At 38.3% G+C, this 18,382-nt stretch overlaps 1 protein-coding gene across 1 annotated transcript in view; it reads left to right on the plus strand.

The window, feature by feature from the left end:
- PKHD1L1 (PKHD1 like 1) overlaps positions 1–18,382 on the plus strand; it is a 140,977-nt gene that overhangs the window by 115,602 nt on the left and 6,993 nt on the right. The window contains exons 64-73 of the mRNA XM_080646789.1: positions 1,220–1,368; positions 1,446–1,568; positions 4,709–4,820; positions 4,901–5,017; positions 5,536–5,701; positions 7,591–7,823; positions 8,000–8,167; positions 10,279–10,436; positions 12,816–12,951; positions 15,930–16,274. Of these exons, the coding sequence (XP_080502915.1) occupies positions 1,220–1,368; positions 1,446–1,568; positions 4,709–4,820; positions 4,901–5,017; positions 5,536–5,701; positions 7,591–7,823; positions 8,000–8,167; positions 10,279–10,436; positions 12,816–12,951; positions 15,930–16,274 (1,707 nt within the window). The remainder of the gene's footprint in view (positions 1–1,219; positions 1,369–1,445; positions 1,569–4,708; positions 4,821–4,900; positions 5,018–5,535; positions 5,702–7,590; positions 7,824–7,999; positions 8,168–10,278; positions 10,437–12,815; positions 12,952–15,929; positions 16,275–18,382) is intronic.

An 18,382-nucleotide genomic window follows, 5' to 3' on the forward strand; every position in this document is an offset into this window, starting at 1 on the left:
TTTATAGGAAATCTTAAAATTTATGCATGGTGAGGAAGGAGTTATTAAGGTTACTCATCTGATTTGGAGGTACATAAAATTTTCATTAAAATCTATATCAATTATCCTGTGTATTAATTATGAATATAGTTTCCATTCATTGAGGCTATTTCATTTCATTTTGAAATAACCCTGATAGAGGCTTGATTTTTTTAATATATATAAGGAAACTAAAGTCCAACAAGGTTGAATAACTTTGCAAACATCATGAATAGATTAATTCAACAAATATTTAATTAGTACCTATCTCTGCATTACCTTCTAAGCTCTAGGAATATGGCGGTCAGTGAGCTTCTCTCATGAAGCTTATCTATATATATATAAAAGCCAAGCGACCAGAATGACAGAACGACTGGAACGACTGGTCGCTATGACACACACTGCGAGGCCAACCAGCCCGATCGGGGCCCCAATCGGCCCCCCCCCACCCAGCCTCCCGCAGCCCCTCCCCCTGGCTGGCCCACGCCCCCCACCCCTGATCGGGGCAGTGCTGGTTGGTCAACTGCCTGTGGCCCCTTCCCCCTACCCCTGATCGAACCCCATCAGGGCGGCCTGGCCGGGCCCCACCTGTGCATGAATTCATGCACCAGGCCTCTAGTATTATAATAAGAGAGAAGATGGATGTCATAATAAAGTCAAATAAGTCATAATATCAAGTGAAGTAAGTTCTAATTGCTATGCAAAGTGACTGAGGTGCTACTTTGGATCAGGTGGTCAGAGAATGCCTTGTAAAGAAGTAATATTTAACTTGAAAATGGGATGGCCAGAGGAACTGCCAATACAAAGGTCTGCAGGGGAAGCGTTTTACAGACAGCAAATGGGGCCATTGTGTTTCAAGTTCAGCCTTATTTCAATCCAACTTCATGCTCTTTCTAATGAAATTCGTGTTTAGTTTTATCAGATACAATAAGTTAAGGGTGCTAATGCTAAACCAAACTTTTGCAAATGAGCATACAATTATTCTAAATAACAGTAAAGGGACAATTTAGATAACAGTGAACACCAAATAGAGTAAATCATAAATGACTGAACTATGAAAATGTTTGTTCATCTTGTTAAAATTTACATTAAAATTATATTTTGAATTTTTAAAAGAATTTGAACTTAAACTGACACTGCTTATAAAACTATATGACATGATTTATAATCTTAATTAACTCATTCTGTGTTTCCATCCAAGGTCTGTCTAACCCCCTGGAAAAGTGGTTTGACAATGAGGCCCATGGGGGTTTATATGGCATCTATATGAACCAGGACGGCCTTCCTGGATGTTCTCTCATACAGGAATTTACCATTTGGATGTGCTGGGATTATGGAATTTATTTTCAGGTAAGTTGATAGAAGATCATGACTGTTTCCTTTTATGATTGTATTTTGTACTATGTAAACTATAAATTGTATTACAGACCACAGAGAGTGTATATATCCATAATGTGACCCTGGTTGATAATGGAATGGCCATTTCTTCAATGATTTATATGCCAGCTGCCATATCTCACCAAATTTCCAATAAAACAGTGCAAATTAAGGTAAGATATGAAGACAGCCACATGAGAAGACTAAACTTATTGAAGGGTTAATATAAATAACCTCCTTGACTTCTACCCCAGCTAGCCCAAACCTCCCACCTTTGCTCTCATTGACTTCTCCTAGGAAGCTTTCCATACTTCCCTCTGCTCCCCAATTCCTTCACCTCTTCTTCTTCTTTTTTTTTATCCTCACCTGAGGATATTTTTTCATTGATTTTTAGAGTAGAAGAAAGAAATATCAATGTAAGAGAAACACATTGATTGGTTGCCTCCTGCATGTGCCCCCAGGTGGTGAGGGGAGGAGCCTACAACCGAGGTAAGGGCCCTTGAACCTGAGACCCTTCAGTACACAGGCTCACGCTCTATTCACTGAGCCCAAATGGCCAGGGCCCCTCACCTGTTCCTGATTATCACCTGCTAACTTTCCCCCAGTTAGTTACATTTTCATTCCATCTATGAATTTTTTCCTGAAGCAGCTTAGGTAGCTTTAGTTACTCCCTCCTCTTCTTGTTCCTATTGTTTCCTGGACATATGTATATCCTAGAAACAGATCATGCCATTATACATAATTGTCTACATTTCCATCTTCCCTTTGCCACTTTGTTTTTTGTTTTGTTTTTTAATTTTTATTTTTTATTTTTTTAAAAATAAATCTTTATTGTTCAGATTATTACAGGTGTTCCTCTTTTTTTCCCCCCATAGCTCCCCTCCACCTGATTCCCCACTCCACCCAATGCCCTTACCCCCGCCACTGTCTTCATCCATAGGTGTAAGATTTTTGTCCAGTCTCTTCCCACACCCCTCACACCCCCTTCCCCCTGAGAATTGTCAGTCCACTCCCTTTCTATGTCCCTGATTCTATTATATTCACCAGTCCATTCTGTTCTTCAGATTTTTTATTCACTTGATTTTTAGATTCACTTGTTGGTAGGTATGTATTTGATGTCATTTTGTTGTTCATAATTTTTATCTTTACCTATTTCTTCTTCTTCCTCTTAAAGAATACCCTTCAGCATTTCATGTAATCCTGGTTTGGTGGTGATGAACTCCTTTAGCTTTTTCTTGTCTGTGAAGCTCTTTATCTGACCTTCAATTCTGAATGATAGCTTTGCTGGGTAGAGTAATCTTGGTTGTAGGTTCTTGCTGTTCATCACTTTGAATATTTCTTGCCACTCCCTTCTTGCCTGCATAGTTTCTGCCAAGAAAGCAGTTGACAGTCGTATGGGTGTTCCCTTGTAAGTAACTAACTGTTTTTCTCTTGCTGCTTTCAAGATTCTCTCTTTGTCTTTTGCCCTTGGCATTTTAATTATGATGTGTCTTGGTGTGGTCCTCTTTGGATTCCTCTTGTATGGGGTTCTGTGCGCTTCCTGAACTTGTAAATCTATTTCTTTCACCAGATATGGAAAGTTTTCTGTCATTATTTCTTCTAATAGGTTTTCAATATTTTGCTCTCTCTCTTCTTCTGGCACCCCAAAAATTTGGATGTTGGTACGCTTAAAGTTGCCCCAGAGGCTTTTTACACTATCTTCATATTTTTGGATTCTTTTTTCTTTTTGTTTTTCTGGTTGGGTGTTTTTTGTTTCCTCATATTTCAGAACTTTGGTTTGATTCTTGGGGTACGTTGATCTACAGTTGAGTTTCTGTATATTCTTTATTTTAGACAGTGTATGCTTAATTTCTGACTGGTCCTTTCCCATTTTTTTGGCATTCTCATTAAGATCCTTAAAGGTCTCACTAAGTTCCTCTGAGGTTTTTAGAAGATTCTCGAGTAACCTTATAAATGTGGTTCTGAACTCTATGTTGTCCAGTAGTTTGCTTTCCTCTATTTCTTTCATTCGTGACATGTTTCTTTGTCTCCACATTTTGCTGCTTCCCTGTGTTGATGGAGTGGCTTTGTGTGGTAGGTGACCTATAGGGGCCAGTAGCTCAGCCTCCCCAATCACCTGAGGTGGACGCTCTTGGTACACCCCTTTGTGACCTGAGTGCAAAGTCTTGGTGTAGTTAAGCCTTGATTGCTGTTGGTACACTGGGAGGAATTGACCTCCAGGCCAACTGGCTGTGAGGACCCGCTGTGTCTATGATGGAAGAACTGCTGCGCTGGAGACACGCTTATGGTGCAGGACTTGTTTCAGTGGGGCTTTGGTGCTCACTGAGTCTGCCTCTTGAATGTGTCTTTTATGGATGTGAGGAGTTGAAATCTGGTGTCTCACACTGACCACTAGGTACACTGGCTTCTGGATCTCCAATGGGGTGCAGGCAGCTACTGTCTGAGGCCACCCAGCAGGAGCTACAGCGAGAACTACAGTTTTTTCCTCTTTGCTTGGGGTTTGGAGGTTTTGGAGCTGTCTGACCCGGGCTGCAAGTTTGCTAGGTTAAGCTGCGATAGGGCAGGCCATTCATATGCTAAAGCCGCTGCTTGGAGCTTGGGTGGGTTTGTAGGTTGTGCGGGGTGGGGTCTCAGGGCGTCACTAGGCTAGGGTGTTGCAAACAGCGATGGCTGCCAGTTAGCCACCTCTGCGTCTCCAACCGCGTCCCCACCTCTCATGCCCCAGCACAGTAAACAATTATTCCTGTGCCAGCCCTGCAAGCTAGCCACTCTCACTTTCTGACCCGATGGCAGACAGTCCAGCTTCTCCCCATAGGAGTTTGGGTCCCCCGCGTCTCCCCAGAAACTGGAGTTCGGAGTAATCGGGAGCTTGTCTCCCTTCCGGTTGAAAAAAGCAGCGCTCCCAGTTGCCCGCCACCAGCCCGATTCACGTGCCTCCGTACCTCAGCTTTTCAGCGCTTGTGCACGTCTCAATGCTCTTTTCTCTTTCCTTATAGTTGTAGAACTTCCACTCAGCCAGCTTTCCCGTGGTTCTGGGTGATAGACGTTTTGTCTTTTAGTTGTAGTTTTGAAATTGTTGTGCAAGGCAGCAGTTTAGGTGTTTACCTATGCCGCCATCTTGGATCCTCCCCCTTTGCCACTTTGAGTCATTCCACTCTAGGAAGAAATCACAACTTTTTCATCTGGGTTTAATGATCCAATTCTCAAACGTATAGATTGTATTTTGCAACAGTGCAATTCAGTATTACCAATTATTGTGTTTTCTCTTAGCAGTAGCTATTATTAAAGTTGTATTGTTTGAATTTTTTCATAGAGCTCATTAATTGTTGGGAGTAGCCCTGAATTTAATTGCTCTGATCTCCTAACAAATGATGATCCCAATATTGAACTTTCTGATGCCCATCGGAGTTCTAGACCTCCATCAGGTAGAAAATTTAGAATTTTAATTTTGGTGTTTATATGAATGCACTTTCAAATTTCATTAACTGTCTTCTTTTCATAAAAGGAGGGAGAAGTGGGATTTGCTGGCCCACCTTTGCTTCAGCACATAACATGGCACCCCGAAAGCCTCACGCAGGGATCATGAGTTACAACGCCATCAGTGGCCTTTTGGAAGTTTCAGGCAAGTTTAAACATAGTCTTTGACAAATCTCAATTAAGTTCTATAAAGAGTACATAGAGTATAACTAGTAATGTTTCACTGTTAGTAAAAAAAAAAATATTTAAATGAATGTGTATATGAATCTGCTCAATATGACAAGAAAATAAATCAGACATCAGAGTCCATTTCAAGAGTGGAGTAATGAGGCTGACTGAGCTAGGCTGATTAACATGCTAAAACTCACAGAGTTCCCTAGAGCACCAAGAGAATGAGCCCTAACACGAAAGCACTTTTCAGGTCTGCTAATACCACAAATGCTCTAGTCCCATTGGCCAAAACAAGTTACATGGCCAAGCGCAGAGAAATATGGAAATGACTACTCAGTGGTATTGATATAGGGAGACAACAATCTACCACATATGGTGGTGGATTAATCTTTCACATAAGGTAAGACCTTCATGTTCAAGGTATGTACATGAAATGCAACTGTACCACTTCCTCTATAGAAAGTAATTATTTTTCTATTATTTACATTTCAGGTTCAACATTTGTTGGATTCAAGAATGTTTGTTCCGGTGAAATTAATGTGATATTCATTACTAACCCTTTAAATGAGGATTTACAGCATCCAATCCATGTGAAGAACATACAGCTGGTTGACACTACTGAAAAAGCAAAAATATTTATACATAGGCCTGATATAAGGTAAAATATATGAAAACCCAGTTTTCTTCCTCTCTTCATAGTTCTCCATTGCCTTTTTCCCCTGCCATAGAGCTGGGAAAGTTGCTATGTTAAAATAACTGTTTCTTATCAGCATTATTAAAATTAAGACTAATGCACTTGTGTTTTCAGTTCAGTTGAATATATGTATATTTTCTCATACTGTTTCTTCCATGCACTGTATTTATTTAATTGATTTTTTAGAGCGAGGGGAAAGGGGGAGAGAGAACATCAATTTGTTGTTATACTTATTTTATGCATTCATTGGTTGCTTCTTGTATGTGCCCTAACCAGAGATTAAACCCACAACCTTGGTGTATTAGGATGATGCTCTAACCAACTGACCTACCTGGCCAGGGCTCCATGCATTGTAAATAACACTATCATTAAACCTAAGAGGCAGAAATGGGGTTAGAAGTGTGCTGTACATAAGTGTCTCTCCATTTGGAACGAGAGACATTTCTAACATTTCTTTGATTTTCATTAACTTTTTTGTTTCCCGTTGCTTTCCAAGTGTCTTATCTCATGCACTCTAACATTTTTGTTGGAAATTAAATGTCTGTCCTTATAATCACTGTGACTGAGAATATGTGGAAACTTAGAACAGTGATTTTTCAGTCACAAAGGTCAGGTGGTGTCAGAATATTTGTAGAAGCCGAACCACCTCCATTCTAAGTCTTAAAAGAATATAGTCAATAATTGCTACTGCTCATAAGAGGTGCAGACTAGGAATTTAGGTGTAAGGCAGCAGTGGATGTAAGAAATTTTCTATTAGAGATATTTGTCCATTTTCAGTATAAGGAAAAGACAAGGAATAATGCTGTCAGACATCTCTTCAGAGAAATGCAATGTTTCGTAAATAGTTTGACTTCATCTGATTTTGTTTTGATGATAGCCCCACAGCTTTTCCCTATGGCTGCTCCCCTCCCCTTTTGAGAGGATTCCCTCAATAACTAACTTGAACAAAAGTCTACATCTCAGCCTCTTCCTTTGGAAGCTGAAATCAGACAGAGCCCCAAGCTGTAGTGTGAGTGCCACTAGGCACCTACCCATAGACTTGTTTACAAAACAATGTATAGTATATTGCAAATCAAGCAGCTATTTTTTTTTTATAACCAATTAACAATCCACACTCCAGGTGGCCCAAGATGAAAGCAGAATACTATCTGTAGTTGAACTGCATTGTGAGTTTATAGTATTTCATCCCTTACAGTTTGGGTATCTACAGAATGCTTACTAAAATGTGCAGCATAAAAACCATAATTCAAGTACATCTGTTTGCATTGACATAGGCAAAGGTCGATGAGAATAAATACTAATCTGTAGTTTGTGATGAGCCTAAGAGCTTGAGATAAGAAGGTGAAGGGGACTGAATTTTTACCAAGTACTTAGGTGATTTCATAGTAAGCATATAATACTTTTATAATATTTAAAGACCCATTAAAAGAAAGAGAAGAAAAGGAAAAATAGTAAAGACTTCCCTGCCAACACAGAAATTTTTTATGTCCTGAACAATAGAGTAATTTTAGTATTTTGTTAGCTATTCACAAATATGAAATTTATTATTCAAGAAAATATGAAACAACAAAGTGGAATTCTAATTTTATATCCCACAGGTATAACTTGTCCTTTTGAAATGTTAATGAATTCATAATAGACCAAATCAACACAATGGAAAACAGATATCATTACAATGCACATTATATATGCTACTGGGTCCTACTTTAAATCCTGTCTGAAAAGATAAGATTCAATCAATCAAATTTTTTTGGATACTCTCTTGTCAAATACTCAAGTATACTCAAATGCTCCCAAGATATAGGGAGGGATACTAAATCTAAGTATTCATACATTTGACCTTTTCTCCACAGGAAGGTGAATCCATCTGATTGTGTAGACATGGTTTGTGATGCCAAAAGGAAATCTTTTCTCAGAGATATGGACGGCTCCTTTCTGGGGAATTCTGGTTCAGTGATACCTCAATCAGAATATGAATGGAATGGAAATAGCCAGTTTGGAATTGGAGACTACAGAATTCCAAAGGTTATGCTCACATTCCCAAATGGAAGTAGAATTCCTGTCACTGAGAAAGCACCTTATAGAGGTTTGTTGGATATTATTGTTAGTTCTCAAACTTGTGAAACAAGATATATCTTCTCTTTATAATGACTGATGTACTCACTACTTATTAATGTTACATAACAAGAAAAAGATAGTATGTGGATGCTTTTGCAAAGAGATTTCTTTTCATTGCTAAAACGTATATACCTATGTTTCTAGGAATTATTAGAGATTCAACCTGTAGGTACATTCCAGAATGGCAGAGCTATCGGTGCTTTGGGATGGAATATGCAATGATGGTCATTGAAAGCCTGGATTCTGACACTGAAACTCGAAGACTCTCACCTGTGGCTATAGTGAGCAGTGGTTATGTAGATCTCATTAATGGTAGGTGTTCAATGTCAACAAACTAGAATTACTCAAAGCATTCACTATTTAGTACGTGCATAGAGACATGTCATAAATTATTATTACATAAAACTAGCAAACATTTGTGCCTCCCATTTGTAAGAAAGATCTATGTATAAGAGAGATCCATGACTCTTCAATTTCCTGTATTAGAAAGCCAGGGCAGTGATTCAAAATTGAGCACTAGAAGAAGAAAGAGAGGAAAGTTATTTGTTGAGTGATCTTCATACTTATAAATATTTTTAAGAAAAAGTTGGCCTGAGTGTCTCCAAAATGACAATTTGCCTCTCATAAATTAAAAAAAAAACAATAATGAAACTAAACAATCAATGGGTTTGGGCTGCCTGTCACTGATTGAGCCAATTAAGCAGAGACAAGGTTGAATTATATATGAGTGTTTATTCTAATAATGCCAGCAGTGTGGGAGAGCAGCAGGTAATCCATGAAAATCTGTTCTACCCCTCCCCATAAGCCAGCTGCTTATATTGGGTAGAAGGACAAAGATTACATGGGGAAGTAGGAATTACAGGCATGGGAAAGTAGGCAAGGTTACAGGTTACAGGCATTGCAGGCTGGGTGAGGGTTGCAAAGGGCAGAGGCCTCCCATACCAGATTGTTTCAGCAACAAGCTTGTTAATCTTTCCATGATGATAGGCAGTTCTTAGAGAAGGAGAATGGACTGCATTCTAAGGTTAACTCCCATGTCCCAGGGTATACAACTCTCAGTCAGGTCAGAATGTGCTTTCTCTAATCAGAACAGAACAATCCTGGTTAACAGAGGATTAATATTTCTTACAACTATAGCTAATCCCCACTATTCTATTTCTGCCCCTAACAATAATATATTATTTGGAATTCTTGAGAACAAATATTCTCAGCCTACTCATTTTTTATTTTCATGAATCCTTAGAAGACTTAATCTTGAAATTATGTGTTTTGTTTTGTTTTCATTTCTGAAATGAAACTTGGGATACAGTGGACTAGGTGGCTTTTGTCACTCTAAGTTTTTCATTTTATATGTAGAAATTTCTTTCTGTTTGTTTTAAACCCCACAAAGAAGGTTTATTTAAACGTAGGATTTATATTTTGGATGCTAAGGGAAAGTATGTTCCACTTGAGTTGCAGAAGTTTATATTGATTTAAAATTTGATTGAAGTTCAGTTCTAAATATTTATAAGTTCAAGTAAGCCAGGAAATTGAGCAATGCTAAATGAATAAATACATCAAGAAAATTCATCATTCCATACCTCACTGATGTTTATCCCAGCCACTGTAAAACTGAAGTGAAATAGAGAAGTTAGCTACAGTTGGCTACAGTTGGTGTACCTGTTCTAGAAAGGTCTAGATTCAGGTAGAGAAGCGTCCACTGTCTTTTGGCTTTCGAGAGAGTTTATTGGAGTGTCATTTCTCAGATTGCTTCAGTTCATTAATGATGTTGACCTTCCAACACTACCTATAATCACACTCTTTAACAAAAATATGTTAAAATAACAGTGGAGGGCAAAGACAATAAAAAACATACTTAAGAGTTGAATTTACAAATTAACTGATGAGCAAATGAGTATAAGAAAGAGTTAATAAATCAATGGTTCAGACATAGAAATATCCCTGTTTCTAGGTACAGTACAGGCTCTATTTTTAACAACTTAACTCTGTTACAGCATATTTCTCAGCAGAGTCTGAGAAAGTTGGTCCCCCACCCAAATCTCATTTGATAGGTAGGAGAAAGGATGAAGCATTTTCTTCCTTACTATGTGGCTTGAGCTTAAATATGATTATTAAAGTAGAGAACCATGCAAATCTAGTATTTCTTCATTGACTTTCTAGTACAAATCCTCAATACATTAGTTTACCCGTCTTAACTTGGGCAGTGTAAAATTATGGGTAAGTGAGAGGAGTTGCTTCCCTGACTTCCTACTTAAGCCAAGGCATGAGAAATAGCTTTGATCTCTGGATAGATGGGTGGATGGATAAATGATGTAAATGCTGAACTTCATCACCGCAATTTATTTTTAGTACAACTACTTGTCACACTTTGCACTAATAACATTCATCATAGGAAACATGAATTTCATTTTATGTGGATTTAGGCCCACAGGATCATGGTTGGTGTGCCGGATACTCCTGCCAGAGAAGACTGTCCCTGTTTCATAGCATTGTGGCTCTGAACAAATCTTATGAAGTTTACTTCACTGGCACTAGTCCTCAGAATCTTCGACTGATGCTGCTTAACGTTAAGCATGACAAGGTAAGGCAAGATGGAAATAATTGCTTAAGAGTTATTGGTGTTAATTACTTGCTTATATTTCTATCTGCTAAGGACTTTATCTCCTCCCCTGTTCTCTTGAACATCGTCAGCCATAGCTCCTTTTCAAGGATCATCAGGGTACTACCAAGAATACTGTTAGCCCAGACAGTTTTCATCAGCCTGAGAGCACATGTGAATACCAAACACCTCTTCCCCACATGCACTTGATTCATATATGAGGCATGACACTGTGGCCTATGATTTGGGTGATTAGGAAGGAAACCTGAATTTTTACATAAAAATAGTCCACATCCAAACTGGTCACTGGAATTATATATTTATTCTTCCATGCTGTTATTATTTATATGTGTCAGAAATACACCTTTGGACTTTACTTTAGGATCGCAGCACATTATCTAAAATATCTTCATTAATGTCAGATCTTTCCTATAAACTGAATTCAGCTGAGGTGATTAAACTTATATATACTATGTCAGTGGGAAAGAGTTTGAGGTTAAGCAATAGTCTCATAATTTAGATTTTTTTCTAAGAGTATGAGATGTGAAAGTCTAAGAGTATTAGGAATGTGAAGAAAGGATACTGATGAGATGAAGCAGAGAAAGGAGTAATGAAAGAAGACACCCGCTCCTTCTCAGGTGACAGCAATCACAGTTTTTCGGTTGCTCAAGATAAAACCTGGAATCTATTCTCGATTCTTCTCTTTCTTTCACATTCCTCATCCAATCCATCTGCAAATCCAGTTCAGTCTTCCTCCCTAATCTCCAGAATCTGAGCATTTCTCACCATCTCCACTGCTACCATCCAGTTTGAGCCAACATTATCTGTTCCTTGGATGAAGGCGATTGCCTCCCAACTCCTTCTCCTGCTCTATCTTTGCCCCTCTACTGTCTATTCTCACCTCAGTAGCCACAGAGGTACTCTTAAAATGTAAGCTAGTTAGATCATTCCTCTGCCCCAAACCCTACAATAATTTCCCAAGAGTCAGAGTCCTCACTGGGGCTTACAAAGCAATATGAGAATCTCCCCCTTAGTTCTTCCCCTTCTTATTTTACTCCTCCAGCCACACTGGTCTTCCTTGCTGTCCTCAATACACCAGACATGCCACCACCAGGGCCTGTGTTCAGATGTTGAGTCTGCCTCCAACATTCTGCCTGAGGTGGCTAACAACCAACTCCTCAGCTCCCATTCACGCCATACGCCTATCCTGATTACCCTTCCTCTAGGCTCTAGCCATTACTTACACTCTGATCTACCTTTTCTTTTTCTCCATAGTACTTACCACTTTTTAACCTGTTTGATACTTTGCTTTTTATTATTTCTATTAATTATTCTCTGTCTCCTCACTCTACAATGTAAACTTAAATAAGGCAGGGGCTTTTGAGTGCTCCTAGAATAATGCCTGGCTCAGACAGACACTCAATTTTTGAATAAAAGAGAATATTTTTACTTAAGAGTGCAACTACGAAGTATTGTGACAGTTCATATTCTGAGCCTCTGTAGATAATTCAAAAGAATTTTCCTTCCTGTCCTGCAGAAGCCAGTCTTCTTACTTTATGATTACATTTGACAGCATGATATTTGGGGAATATAAACATGGAAAATGAACAAAATTGAATCAAAGAGGAGAGTTGCTTAGGCTGATTTTTATTAGTCTTTTTTAATTTTTAATCTTCACTGGAGGATATTTTTCCATCGCTTTTTAGAGAGTTGAGGGAGAGGGAGATACAGAGAGTGAAAAAGATCAATGTGACAGAGACACATCGATTGGTTGCCTCCACATATGCCCCAACCAGGGCCTGGGATCCAGCCTGCAACCAAGGTATGTGCCCTTGTCCAAAATCAAACCTGGGTCCCTTCAGTCTGTGGACCAACGTTCTATCCACTGAGCCAAACAGGCTAGGGCTAATTTTTATTAGTCTTACTACCATGTTTGTCTCGGAGATAAGCATTTTTTTCAACATTAAGTAGCTAATTTTGTGTGATTACATTATAAGAGTACATTAGTTTGCATTATACAGAGTACTGCTAAATTCCCCATTTCTTCTGCCCCTGGAGTTGAAAGTGTGTATTGAACTTTGTTAGCTTTTAAAGAGGCCCTTTCTTTAATTTAGAGATTCTCCTCAAATAATTTCTTTCTTACATCACACTTTTCTACTGAGAATTATCAATAAGTTGTAACATCTCTGAATGGTTGAATAATTTTAGCTCAATATTTATCCTAAGTCCATAAAATTTAGTTTTAATTTTTTTTGCAGAAAGTATATATAGTTCAAGGACATTTATTTTTTAAGTGCTAATAGTCTAAATATTTTGTTTCATTGTTCTTTTAAGATGTAAAAATGTGTTCATTTTTAACAGGCTGTTCTGGTAGGAATATTTTTTTCCACACTGCAGCGTTTGGATGTCTATGTGAACAATGCATTGGTCTGCCCCAAAGATACAGTATGGAACCCCCAACAGAAACACTGTGAATTTATTAGACATCTACACACAGGTATTTACTCAGAAAAATACAGTACACATTATATATATATTATATATATATATATTATATATATATGTATATATATATACATATATATATAATATATATATATAATTACATGTAAAATTCTTTGTTGATATTTCATTAATATCTTTAGTTCCTTCGCCATTGATGAATGCAAGATAAAATAGTTTTTAGCCACCAAATACTAAGATGTGTTTATTTATAACATGTATGTCCTAAAAGATAAGTCCTAATGGAAGTCTTAGCTATCTGCAACATGCAGATATTAATTTTTTAGTGTATGATGGAATTCCTTAGCCCCCTAAGAACATTTACATTCTACACATTCAGTTTAGTTATTCCTATGTACCGAAGAAAACTTGGTTAGAATTTTTATCCTATCTCTGCTTTACTTCTAGTTCACAGAGTTCAGAACCTAAATTAATTGACAATATTGCCAAGAAAGTTAGTATAACATCAACCTAAACACCACGAAGTATATAATAAACTAAACTGCACTTAAATGAAATATATGGAGAGGCTAAACTTACCCATTTACTAATATTTGCAAAACCAGGATTTATCTCTGCTCACTGAAGTCTTTTTGTTAATCCGGTACTAATAAAGTCAATACATTCCATTCCACATGTGCTAATTTATTATCACTTTTATATGTGCCCTGTAATCTTTGCTAACAATCACATAAATGTCTGCTTTGGGTCATAATATAAGCTGACATGAGAGTATGAATGGACAACCATATTCATTACCATCTGTGCCTATTTCTACTAATTATATGAACAACTAATGTTTCCAGAGACATTACTATGTGCCAGGCACTACATGCTTTCTATATAATAACATGTTGTTACTGTATCCTAATAATAAACCTATGAAGTAGGCACAGATGAGTAAACTGAGACACAAGGAGATAAAGTAATTTGCCAAGGTCTCTGTCTTAGCTCAAGCTGCGTAACAAAATACCATAAACCTGGTGGCTTAAAAAATGTTACTTTACTGGATGCTGCTGGTACTAGGTCAAGGTGCCAGTATGATCAGGTTGGGGCCAGCTTTCTTCCTGGCCTGCAGGTGGCCTCCTTCTCATTGTCCTCACAGGCAGAGAGAGAGTGTGTGTGAAAGCATGCAAGCTGTCTGTTGTCTCTTCTTATAAGAGCACTGATCCATTGTGAAGTCCCCACCCACATGACATCATCCAAACTGAATTCCCTCCCAAAGGCCACATCTCCAAATACCCTCACATTGGGGGTTAGGGATCCAACATATGAATTGGTGGGGGAAGGGGGACACAACTCAGTCCATAACATATCAAAGCTAGTAAGGGCGGAGCAAGGACTCACAGACTAGCTCTAGAACCTGTGCACTTAAATTATGCTTTATTACCTCCTTATAAGCTAAGATAGCCAGTGTTATCATTTTTACATACAAATCATTATACATATTTACAGCTTAATTTTTATAAATTTTAACAATTTTTTCAAACTATACTTTTTGTATCAAGTATCTATTGTTCAAGTCAGGAAAGTGGAAGATATCCCAACAGGCAGAATTTAATATAAGAAACTGGTTATATAGGTGTTGAAGGGCTAAATAACAACCACTGCCCTCTTATGGGTCTCCCCAGTACCTCTCCCTGCCCCCCCACCTCCCCACCCTGGAAATGACATTGCTTTTAAATTATCATTTTGCTTTGGCACTTGGAATGTAAAATAATCTCCCTGTATTATGAATCTGAACATACTTTTTTGAAGACATCAGATAGTTACCTAGGATAAATGGTATATGTAACAGTAGCTTGATTATAATACAAAAGCACATACTTCAGATTCACAGAATATTTAAACCAAATTGCATCTAGAATTTATCCTAGTAGGTATTAAATAAATATACAGTAACAATGAAATGGCTCCTTAGTGCCATTGTTATGTAAGTCTATTACTTTCATAAGAAATACCCTCTTCTTTCTAACATTTTAATTTCTTTTTCTTAGTAAGCCTCACTATGAAATGTGGTAAAAATATGCACCTCTTATGGCAGTACTATTATACAATTCAACCTTTGTCAGGGCTTAATACATTTTAGTAGACATATTACCTCTTAAGCATTATTACTATTGATACTGTGCCATAAAATATTATATACAGGGGTTGGCAAAAAGTAGGTTTACAATTGTTTGCATGGTATATAATACAATAATTAATAAATAATAATACAAGAATAAACTGTTTTGTGTACACACAACTGTAAACCTACTTTTGCCCACCCCTGTATGTTCATTCATTTTTAATGTATATAATAATCCCAATCACTTTTACAAAATTTGCTTCCCTAATAGAATTTGTTTTGCATTAATCAAATATTTTCCAGGCTGAAATGTAAACCTATTTCACATAAGAGCCCTCTGGGATGTTTTGGTGTATATTTCATTTGTTTTACATAGTATTTTCTTGGTAAAAATAGAAGCACGGAATTAAAAATGTTCCTCAAGATTTGGTATATAGCCCTGCACAAACTAGATGGCTACTGAAGTTAAATTTACATTTCTTAAATTATCGAATGCCTTTGGTCAAGGCTCTAAAATTCTGAACATGTAAACAGTGTTATAACACAAGGTCCTGGGTTCATAATTAGATTTTATTTCTCATTTATACTGTGTCTGTAGTATTGTTTTTAAAGTAAAATTAATGAACCAATGATTATTGTTTTCTAAAAGAATTGTTTTTAATAAATTAAAAAAATATTTTAATTTAACATATAATGATTATTAACAGTATTATTTAAAAGATTGACTTTAATTTTGCTTGTTAGTTCTATATGTGTTTTTAAGATGCATACTTTCTTATGAAAGAATGATAATGGTGAACTTTTTGGAATTTCATGAATTTAAACAAATATGAAATACTACATGGTAATTGTGATCATATGAATATGCATAACCACGCTGTTTTGACTTTTTTCCTTCATAGAGCAATTCCTTCCTAACTTGAATTCCACTGTCCTTGGTGAAAACTACTTTGACAGAACCTACCAGATGCTTTACCTTTTGGTTAAAGGAATCATACCTGTTGAAATCCACACCACCGCAGTCATATTTGTTTCTTTCCAAATACCTGCTGTAACAGAAGAAGACTTTTATAGCTCTCATAATCTAGTTAGAAATCTTGCCTTGTTCCTGAAGATACCAAGTGACAAAATCCGTATCAGCAAAGTAATAGGAGGGGACAGTCTGCGCAAGAAGAGATCCATGGAACTGACGATTGAACTGGAAATTGGAGATCCGCCCCCTCAGTTCATAACCAATGACACTGCAGGTACGAGTAGTAGACCTTTAAGAGAAAGCAATACAGTTACCAGATCCATACCCACAAGTAACCTTATCCAGGCCTGGTAAGCATGACCTCAGGAAATCCCACCAACCCTACATCCTGAACCCTGTGAGGGCCTAGAGACCCCTTTTCCTGCCCTACTCCTGTAATCCCAACCTATTTTGGAATTATGAAGCAATTTGATCCTCTCTTTTATTATTGTAGCAATTAACAAATTCAACCAAAGGATTTCACCTAATATAAAAGATCTGAGAAGTGACCTAAAGAAGTGGCCTTACAGCCGAGAGATTAAACATGAAAACGGGGAGGTGGGAAAGTTCAAGGCTGAGGAGTAGTTACTGAGAGTTTGATGCTTTAGAAGAATTGGAAAGGTCCAATAGGTCTGCAGCGGAAGGAGCCAGGAAAGGCGAGCTGCTGGAGATGAGGTTGAGCAGTAGGTGCTAGATAGTGGGAAACCAAAAGGAGCTCTCCTGTTCTAAGCTGAAGAAGGACTGTGGATGTTTTCCTAAGGAAAGAGTAGTGGAGTGGTGAAGTAGATTTCCATAGTAAAGTCACAGATTGACCCAACAGGTACAAATATGCAAGCATATATTCTATCTTTATTCCTATGACTACTCGAATCAGCCTCACCAACCATCAGCCCTTTCTCTGTTCCTCACCAACCATCACCCCTTTGCCTGTCCCTCACTCTCCATACCCTCATTTTCTAGGTATCAGATAAAAATAAGCTCAACTGTCCCATAACAGGCGTCTTTGCTGCTTTAAATGATTTCCTTAGAGTGACTCCTTTTGGGCATCTGGGTGGGTAAATGTTCAGTCTTCAGGTTTTCTTCCTCTCCATCTGTTTGGTCTGTTTAAGTTGGTATCTGAATACCAAGGGGGCTTTCATGACCTCAGGCCCTCAGGCTGCCCTCTGGACTTAGTATTCTCTGCTACAAGATGAATGGTCTTCTCTGCTCTGCACAAGCCTCTCTAGAGGCCACTGAACCTTCCTGGCCTCTTGCTGCTAATCCCCAGGGGCTAATTCCCAACCATGCTGTTGTTTTATGGGTAAACCTGTGTAGTGGGTGAAGATCTCACCTTCTGCCACTAGGAGTCATCACTCATTTCCCCAGCAGGTTTGTTTAATGTTGACTCTACAGGAGCCACATTGCCAATCTGGAATTCCACCAGTTAAGCAGGCAAGAGGTTCTTTCCTTGTGGGGATAAGCCTGTGGAAAGGCTTGCATGGGTGGAGGGAGGTGCTGATCAACTCTCTTTGTTGAAGAAATCAGGAAGCACAGGTTTGAGTTATAACCAGTTCTCTCATGATGTTCTCTGCCCTGTCATAGGTTACTTCCCTTCATCAGCCCTATAATTCCTGTGTTGACAGGGTCATGGCTTTGGACCCCAGAGAGTCTGTTAATTTAACCTAGGAGTTATAGTGCATCCATGGTTCATGTGCAGATTGCTCACCAACTCTTAGAAATCCTGGTTAGCCCTTACATGTATTAGGGTCCAATATTTAGCATACTAGCCACTCAAATATCCAAAGAAACTATGATGTATTGTCTATATGTGATCTAAGTTTCCTCACACACAACCCCTCCCAACCTCTATCCCCTTAAAGCAGTTTTACCTTGTTAATCAGATTTATCTAGTTAGGTACAAATAGTCTAAGAACTGGAGATGGGATAGAGGGAGAGACAGACCAATGGTATTTTTCCCAGACCTTTGCTGGGATACAGTTTTAAGACTCAAGGAAAGCCTACACTTGTCATGGAGCAACATTATAGCAAAATATTGGGAAATGGCAAAAAGATGTGCATGTAGCAGTCCCCCTGGCTCCCACTGCCTTCACATAGTGTTGGGAGACCCAGACGTTGCCAGGTTTCCTAACAAAGGGTCCTTAAGTACTGAGGGACCTCTGGATAAGCAGAGACCTGAGGTCAGGAATGAGAGCTCCTCAAGTTAAGGTCTTTGGTTTCCAGGTAGCAGTCTGCAGAAATGGACGCCTTCACGTGTCAAATGGTCAGAGTATCTGTTAACAGGGCAGACCAGGGCAGACCTGCCACACAGTACCAAAATCCAGTGAGGGCAGGTGGCAATAGTAG

The sequence above is a fragment of the Plecotus auritus genome, assembly GCF_963455305.1.
Source record: "Plecotus auritus genome assembly, chromosome: 11".
Taxonomy (NCBI): domain Eukaryota; kingdom Metazoa; phylum Chordata; class Mammalia; order Chiroptera; family Vespertilionidae; genus Plecotus; species Plecotus auritus.